This window comes from Sphaerodactylus townsendi, linkage group LG15 (genome assembly GCF_021028975.2).
Source record: "Sphaerodactylus townsendi isolate TG3544 linkage group LG15, MPM_Stown_v2.3, whole genome shotgun sequence".
In the NCBI taxonomy this organism is placed as follows: Eukaryota; Metazoa; Chordata; class Lepidosauria; order Squamata; family Sphaerodactylidae; genus Sphaerodactylus; species Sphaerodactylus townsendi.
This window is the reverse complement of record NC_059439.1, coordinates 38486561-38495106: the sequence shown is the minus strand read 5'-3', so window position 1 is coordinate 38495106 and position 8546 is coordinate 38486561. Positions and strand designations below refer to the sequence as shown.

At 51.5% G+C, this 8546-nt stretch overlaps 2 protein-coding genes across 2 annotated transcripts in view; one reads left to right on the top strand and one right to left on the bottom strand.

The window, feature by feature from the left end:
- Window positions 1–344: 344 nt before the first annotated feature.
- On the bottom strand, window positions 345–8368 carry ELP5 (elongator acetyltransferase complex subunit 5). Its single transcript, XM_048516879.1, has 8 exons — window positions 8291–8368; window positions 8042–8102; window positions 6986–7066; window positions 4902–5128; window positions 3533–3726; window positions 2637–2738; window positions 2085–2185; window positions 345–1309 (listed from the first exon to the last, which is right to left on the bottom strand). Exons 1-8 carry the CDS (start codon window positions 8340–8342, stop codon window positions 1201–1203), a joined length of 927 nt encoding a protein of 308 aa, XP_048372836.1. The 5' UTR covers window positions 8343–8368; the 3' UTR covers window positions 345–1200.
- The window catches only part of NEURL4 (neuralized E3 ubiquitin protein ligase 4), a 31503-nt gene continuing 31297 nt past the window's right edge, over window positions 8341–8546 (top strand). The window contains 1 exon segment of the mRNA XM_048516845.1: window positions 8341–8473. Coding sequence (XP_048372802.1) covers window positions 8341–8473 — 133 coding nt within the window.

Here is an 8546-nt window from a genome sequence, read left to right as displayed (position 1 = left end):
AAAAACAGAGGGACATCAACATAGCGTACACCTTTGTTATTTGGATCCACCGAACCCCACCACGCCACGACTGATTCATCTTCCGTAGTCCACTGAATTTGGAGTTTCGTACAATTGCAAATGAATATGTATTGTCAAAGGCTTTCACAGCCAGACTCAACTGGTCGTTGTGGGCCTTCCGGGCTGTGTGGTTGTGGTCTGCTAGATCTTGTTCTGTGTAGGCGAAACATTAGGAACGAGATCTACCAACCACAGCCACACAGCCCGGAAAGCCCACCACAACCAAACAAATATGTTAAAAATGACTGAATTCTCATAGATAGCATGTTCTGCAGGGGCAGGCATCATAATAAAAAACGGATGTCTTTATTAATAATGGGCAGAAACGCATTTTCTACAAACAAGTGCAATTTAATAAAAGAACAATAAGGGGAAAGTTGGATGAAACAAGAGTTCCCTCTTTCTTTCTCTTAACCAACAGCAGTGGAATGTACCTGTTTAGGGCCAGTTCTCTGGCCAAGCCAAACAAGGGCTTGCTTGGGTGAGAGTGAAGAGTTTGGTGTTGCTGTCCCACAGGGGCCTTCAGCAAGGAAGAGCAAGTCCCGTTTTGAAACAGCCAGTTTCAAAAAGCCTGAGAAGCAGGAGGCATTCATTTTTACTAATTGCGGAGTTTAAACATCAGGAAAGTGTCAAAGGAACTCTCCCCCACTTCCCTTTCATCATGGGAGTCAAAAGTTGACCCTACATGAAAATATTTGAATGAATGTCATACAAAAAAAAGAAGACAAAAAAAAAAGAAGGCACGCAGTGGCGTGTTCTGCTCTCTCAGTTGCAGAAATTCCCCGCTGCCAAAGTTCTTCCTTCAAACAAAATTAATGTAGCTCAATTTTCCATTTGCGTGAAACGATCTTTGGCCATTCTTAGAGGCCATTCGAGGTCTTCTACCCGATGTCAGGGTCTTCCATCTCAAGGAAGCATCCCCTCTAGTTCTCCATGGAGATCTACTCCCAGGCAGGAGGCTGGTTCTTTTTCTTCTGAGACAGCGTCTGCACAAGGTCATCGTGCTGGTGGTGATGCCTAGAAGGCATTCAGTTCGTTCTCAACGGCACAGCATCAGCTTCTCCGGGGTGCACCCGACAGCAAAGGGGAGGGCAGTTAGGAGCGCACACACCCCTCCACAATCAGCCCAGCTGATCACTCTCAGACATCCAGGTCATCATCAGGATCTTCCTCATCAATGTCATCAGCAGCATCTGGCTCATAGTAGATCTTTCCCTCACTGGTTGACGTCTGCAGCAGAGATGATTTCCTGAATGGGGAGAAACAGAGTTTAGAGCAGTGATTCTCAACCAGGGTTCCGTGGTACCCTGGGGTACCATGACAATGCTACCGCCTGCCCCCCCCCCCCCCCGGAATCAAATGGATTTTGAAGGGGGGGTTGGAAGCTTCATGGGCTCCCTTTAAACAACACTGAAAAACAGCATTGTTTTATTTGCCTAAATTCGGTGTGGATTGGGGGGGTAGATTTAAATGGAACTCTCCCTTTAAATCCCCCCAATCCATGTCGAATTTAGGCAGACAAACAACGCGGCTGTCAATGCTGCTTTCCCTCCCCTCCCCCTGCTTGCCACTCCCCCCACCTACAGGCCAAAAACGGAAAAAACCTAAAAAATGCAAAAAAAAACAAACATCAAATGAACCTCAGGGGTACCCTGAGATATGAAGAGCGAGGTCAAGGGTACCACGATGTCGAAAAGGTTGGGAAACACTGGTTTAGAGGCTGCACTGCAAGCCATGAAGTAGCAGTGCAGGAGGCATTAAATCTCTGAATATCAGAGCCAGGAGGCAACACTGGGGAAGGCCTCAGCCTCTGTGCCCTGTTGTTGGTTGTTCCTCCAAAGGAACTGGCTGGCCACCAGGTGAGACGGGACGCAGGACCAGATGGAGTGTGAGGTCTGGAAAGGAAGGGAAGGGCGCTTTGGAATCCTGGTCAGAAGGTTTCAGCGCATGGAAACCTGGAAGGAAAAAGATAAAAGGGCCAAGAGGGGAACTCCAGCAAGGGTGGGGCGGGCCAATGTACTTACTTCTCCTCGCTGAACTGATAAGGGAGAGGTACAGCCTCCTTTGCCTGGCGCTCAGCCTCTGACAAACGCAGGTTAAAGGTCAAATTGGCAGCTGGATCCGCCTGAAGGAGTCCAGAGAGAAAGGGAGTGAGCAGAGAGTCAGAGACAGCATTGAGACCGAGGTAGGCTCCAGCTCAGGCATGGGTGTGTGTGTGTGTGGTGTCTGTGTGGCAAAGCTGCTCGCCATGTGCCAAGGCGCCCTCCCCCCATTTAGGGAATATCTGATTGAGCTTGACTCTGATGCCCTCTCAGCTCTGCAAACAAAGCAACAGGGGAGGTGGGGGGGGGGGTGATTCCTAGCAAAGGGTCCTGTTAGCCCCAAAGACCTCCGCAGCCTCTCCCAGGGGCGGCTCCCCAGAATTCCCCTTCCTCCCACTCCGCCTAACATGTCTTCCCTTGGAGCCCGCCCACCCAATACGATTTCCCCAGCACAGAGCCCTGACCACAAGCCAAGGCCTCCCACACGCTTATAGAGCAGAGGGGAGTCCATTAGAGAGGGGGAGGGGGGTGTACCGTAGCTGGGACTCGGGAATCCTCCTCTCTGGAAACACCGTCCTCTGGCACTTCCCCAAGGCATTTGAGAACCAAATTCGGGAGCACTGTGAAGTATTCTTTCTGAAGGAGGGAAGGATAAGAGCGGATAAGGAAGCAGGGAGTCAAAACCCTGTGCATTTCCCTTGCTCTTGTCAACCTCTTCAAGTCCACTGCAGTAGTAAAGTACACACTCACTTGAGAGTGATTCAAACGTGGAATTTGCTGCTACAGGCATAGAAGGGGGAATTAAAGGGGGAATTAGTCAGGGGGGGGAATTAGTCAGATCTACAGAGGAAGAGTTTTGGATTTCTATCCCCCTTTCTCTCCTGTAGGAGGCTCAAAGGGGCTGACAATCTCCTTGCCCTTCCCCCACAACAAACACCCTGTGAGGTAGGTGGGGCTGAGAGAGCTCCAAGAAGCTGTGACTAGCCCAAGGTCACCCAGCTGGCGTGTGTGGGAGTGCCCAGGCTAATCTGAATTCCCCAGAGAAGCCTCCACAGCTCAGGCGGCAGAGCTGGGAATCAAACCCGGTTCCTCCAGATTAGATACACGAGCTCTTAACCTCCTATGCCACTGCTGCTCTAGCAACAGCTACTAGCCACGGTGACCACTGGGAACCTCCAAGTTCAGAGGCAGTCAACCTCTGACTCCCAGTGCCAAGAGTCAAAGTCTCAGCCTCTGTGCCCTGTTGCTGGACCTCCAGAGGAACTGGGTGGCCACTGTGTGGAGCAGAATACTGGACTAGATAAGCACGTTCCTTGCTGGGCCCCCACAAACAGCCTTGGGTGTCGTCACTGAGTGCTCAACTTAGGTTGCTCCCTCCCATCTATAAAACCCGGGAAAATGCTGATTCCTGCCCACATCACAGCCCTCACTTTCTGCAGCACTTTGCTTCCCCGTTTCCTGTGCAGCGTAACAGCGACGCAGGCAGCATCGTCCCCTCCTGCCCTGGACTCTGGAGCTGGAGACACTTTCACCACGACGCGGGCCAAGGCGTGGAGGGCCCCCAGCTGGCCTGGCTGGTGCAGGTCGCCATGGAGGAGGGCCACAATCCAAGTGATTTTCAGACCTGCCAAGGTGAGAAATGTTAGGTACAGCCCCTCAGACCTGCATCTCAGCTGCAGATTTCCCCTTCGCAAGAATCAGGTGGGCCAAAAATCTAAGAGCAATGAGACTGATGCCCCAGAAGGGCCGCCTCAAAGGCGAAGAACCTAAAACTTCCCCCTGCTGTTGCTCCTTTTGGAGCCTGCGTGTCTGGAATTATGAAGAAGAAGAGTTTGGATGTATATCCCCCCTTTCTCTCCTGCAGGAGGCTCAAAGGGGCTGACAATCTCCTTGCCCTTCCCCCCTCACAACAAACACCCTGTGAGGTAGGTGGGGCTGAGAGAGCTCCAAGAAGCTGTGACTAGCCCAAGGTCACCCAGCTGGCGTGTGTGGGAGAGCCCAGGCTAATCTGAATTCCCCAGAGAAGCCTCCACAGCTCAGGTGGCAGAGCTGGGAATCAAACCCGGTTCCTCCAGATTAGATACACGAGCTCTTAACCTCCTACGCCACTGCTGCTCCCACAGGTTGGCGGGCACAGCCATAAAGTTGTTGCCGCTGTTTACTTCAGTCTGACAGTGAAGAGTCTTGTGCTGTGATAGCCACCACTTCCAATGCTACATTTTAAAAAATATCTGCAGGTCCAATCAAATTTCCAGTGATCAAAGAGCCAGCGTGGGTGTAGTGGTTAAGAGCAGGTGCACTCTAATCTGGAGAACCGGGTTTGATTCCCTGCTCAGCCACTTGAGCTGTGGAGGCTTATCTGGGGAACCAGATTAGCTTGTGCACTTCAACGCATGCCGGCTGGGTGACCTTGGGCTAGTCACAGTCCTTTGGAGTTCTCTCAACCCTACCCACCTCACAGGGTGTTTGTTGGGGGCGGGGTGTGGGGGGAGGAGATTGTCAGTCCCTTTGAGTCTCCTTACAGGAGAGAAAAGGAAGGGTATAAATCCAACTCTTCTTCTTTCTTTTTCTTCTTAGCCTTGCTAAGCAAAAAACCCACCTGGCCCAGCCTACTTCTTAAAACCTCTGGCAGACACTGAGAAAGGCGTTAGCAGACGCCATACTGGGGAACCTGACTGCAGAGAGCTAATTAGACAACAGCAGCTCTTAAGAGAATGGTCTTTGGCAGGAGGAGCTCGATGAAGTCTCTGCCTTTCCCGCCCCACTGGGGTCTTGCCCTTTCCCCCCTCTGGATCTCACCAGCAACCTGTGCCTTCCTGTGCAGCTGCGAAAGGACCTGGCAGACGCGAGGAAACGGCAAGCGAAGGAGCAGCCAGCTGAGCGAGTCCAGCACGATTGTGGCCGGTCCCTGCGTCCCAGCAGCCAGCCTCTCCACCAGCGCTGAGCTTGCAAAGTCGTCCAGGGTGAAGCTGCAGCATTGCCCGGTCCAGCCAAGGGGATCCCGAAATGCATCATGGTACTGCAACCTGAGAGAAGAAGAAGAAGGAGAAGAGTTTGGATTTATATCCCCCTTTCTCTCCTGCAGGAGACTCAAAGGGGCTGACAATCTCCTTGCCCTTCCCCCCTCACAACAAACACCCTGTGAGGTAGGTGGGGCTGAGAGAGCTCCGAGAAGCTGTGACTAGCCCAAGGTCACCCAGCTGGTGTGTGTGGGAGTGCACAGGCTAAACTAGTTCACCAGATAAGCCTCCACAGCTCAGGCGGCAGAGCGGAGAATCAAACCTGGTTCCTCCAGATTAGATACACAAGCTCTTAACCTCCTATGCCACTGCTGCTCATATGTATTTATTACTATGAACAATGAGATCTGATATTCCAGGCCGAACGCAGAAGGGGATCAGAATGCAGAGGAATAATAAGGCAGAATGTAATCATACTTGATTAGACAGAGGAGGGGAGAAATGCTTGGGGACAGAAAATTAGCATCTGCGGTGAGATAAAAATCCTGTGCCCACATCCCCAGAGGGTCCTTCATTCTGAACCTGTGAATTAGCTTAAATTCAGCAATCTCGTGTTATTCTTTTCCCCATGCAGCTTCTCTGTTTGAGGACTGCCACTTTTGGGTTACCAATGGAATGTCCTGGAAAATTAAAATATTGTATTGGCGATGGCTTTCACGGCTGGAATCACTGGGGTGTTGTGTGGTTTCCGGGCTGTATGGCCAAGTCCCAGTAGCATTTTCTCCTCAAATTAAAATATTCCTCCACTGGTCTCACCACAGATACTAATGTCCTGTGTTTTCTACTCCTAAGCATTTCTCCCTTCCTCTGATCAAGCTGATTACAATTTGTACCTTTGCAGAAGGTTCAGAGATCTCCCTTCCTACTTGTATCTCACAAATGGAGCTTCAAGTCTTGAAAAACTATACCGTGAAAATCTTGTTGGTATCTAAGGTGCTACTGGACTAGAATTTAGCTATCCTACTGCAGACCGCTACAGCTACCCTCCGAAACAAAGACATTCATTGTGAATAAACAAGCGGCGCTTTGTGCTGAGAAGGAACTGTCCGTTGATGGAAAAAATGTCAAAACAAATCCGTTTCAGCTGCTCCCAACACCACTTAATGTGAATTTACTCCACACAATGCAGTAACACAGTGGCATAGGAGGTTAAGAGCTCGTGTAGCTAATCTGGAGGAACCAGGTTTGATTCCCTGCTCTGCCGCCTGAGCTGTGGAGGCTTATCTGGGGAATTCAGATTAGCCTGTGCACTCCCACACACGCCAGCTGGGTGACCTTGGGCTAGTCACAGTTCTTCTGAGCTCTCTCAGCCCCACCCACCTCGCAGGGTGTTTGTTGTGAGGGGGGAAGGGCAAGGAGATTGTCAGCCCCTTTGAGTCTCCTGGAGGAGAGAAAGGGGGGATATAAATCCAAACTCTTCTTCTTCTTCTAATCCACACAGTAAGTCTGCAAAGGCACCTATGTGGCTGTCCCACGCACACACCTGGGGAAAGCACAGAGCAGCCACCATAGCTAAAAGTTGAGGCAACAGCATAACATTGGATTCTAGCCATATTAACAGGCCTTAGGGCACCTCTTTTAGTACCAGTGGCAGCTACAATAATCAACAGCAGAAGCCCCAAGACCTAAAGGCCAAGCAAGTCAGGGTATTGATCAGGAGCAAGGTATCAGGCAGACGACATCAGCAGAGGTGCAGAAACGGGCCATTGCAGGTGGTCAAAGGATGGACACAGATGTTTTCAAAAATCCTGCACAATTTGGCCTGGAGAGCATCTGCCTGAGCCAGCTGGACTTTTCTTAATCATTATCTAGGTGTGCAGAAAGCTTGAAACAATCGTTGGGCCGGAGGGAAAGAAAACTCACTGGGAGGTCACACTGGCGGGGAATCCTGTCTTGAATTCTTCTTCTGGGAGGTCAAAGCCAAGAACATGAACGGATTCTCCCCTGAAAGAAAGAAGGGACAGCAGGAGCTGATGGTACGTGCAGGCAAGAGAAAAGATGTGCAGGGGTAGCCTGATGTGGCAGGGACAGTGAGCAATTAAGGGCGCTGAGACAGGGGGAAGCAGAAAGTGTGTCAGTCCATATGGGGCTTTTTGGATCCGGGGGGCACTCAGGGGGAGAATGCCAGAGGTGGCCAAGATGCCTCAACTCAGCCTTGCTTACAGGAAGAGGGGAGAACCAAGTATTCTGAACTGGGGAACAAGCGGATTGCAACTGCCAGGTTTGGAATAACTAAGTAGCGTATACAGTGGTGGGATCCAAAAATTTTAATAACAGGTTCCGATGGTGGTGGGATTCAAACAGTGGCGCCGCCGCACACACACACCTCCAGTCCCTGTTGGGCAGGGAGGTTGCTTTAGTAACCCCTTCTCGGCACTCCGAAAAAAATCGTAACCACTTCTAGAGAAGTAGTGAGAACTGGTTGGATCCCACCTCTAAGCGTATATTATGGAAAAGTTAAATAGGAACCGCTGAGAGCGGCTGAAACCACCCCCTTACTGGCCCTCAATCATCACCAGGAATACACTGAGAAAGATTTACTCCTCGTGTGACCCAGAGGACTCATAATGCCAAAATCCCTTACTCACTTCCCCCCCTTTTTGGGGAGGCTTTTTAATAAATTGGGTTATGGGATGCCGGTTATTACTGTATTGACTGCTGTTTTAATGGATTTTAGTAAATGTAATAATTGTTTATGTGGTCGCTTATTGTGATCTCTTGTTATAAATTGTATACGCGTTGATTTTGTTGTGCACCGCCCAGAGCCCCTCGGGGATGGGGCGGTATACAAATCTAAACAATAAATAAAATAAATAAAATAAATAAAAGAACAATGGGTTCGTGGACTGCTTGGGGGGGGGGGGGACAGGTCTGTGCAGGATTCCCTAAAGGCACCTGGAGCTTACAGCTCCCACCTACCTTTGCACTGAGGCAGTCACAAAACTCTTGAGCAAAGTCCGGCCTTCGCAGCTAACCGAGTCTGCCGGGGAAACAGAAGAAATGACCTCCAGAGAGGAGTTCCCCGGGAGAAAGTGGCAGCTGCAGAGAGTGGGTCTGCAACATGGCGCCCTGCTAAGGCCCTTGCCCTCCCCGGGGGCTTGCCCTGCTCCCTTGCCCCCCCCCCAACTCTCCGCCCCCTCCCCCGTCGACCCCCTCCCCCGCCCTCACCCTGGATGAGGAGGAGCCCCTCCGCGCTCCCCGCCGCCAGCTCCCCCAGCATGCCGCTCGTCCCCGCCCTTCGGCCTCGGCGCCTTCCGTGGCGCGCCCCTATGACATCACTGCACGGCCACCCCCCTCGTGAGTGGAAGCCTAAGAAGCCGGAGGGGTCCCTCGCCCTCGGACAGGGAGAGAGTAAGGCCGCGGCCTGCAGTGATGGAGAAGCTGCCCCTGTTGGACAGCCGACTGCCAGGCCGGGGCCAGGACA

What these genes read in the sequence shown, in the direction of transcription:
- ELP5 (XM_048516879.1), bottom strand. Translation starts at nt 8,342, where the DNA reads ATGCTGGGGGAGCTGGCGGCGGGGAGCGCGGAGGGGCTCCTCCTCATC. An exon ending in CCCGCCAGTGTGACCTCCCA is followed by an intron (nt 5,129 to 6,985) that starts GTGAGTTTTCTT and finishes TTCTTCTCTCAG; the next exon opens with GTTGCAGTACCATGATGCAT. An exon ending in GAAGCAAAGTGCTGCAGAAA is followed by an intron (nt 2,739 to 3,532) that starts GTGAGGGCTGTG and finishes TCCCTCCTTCAG; the next exon opens with AAAGAATACTTCACAGTGCT.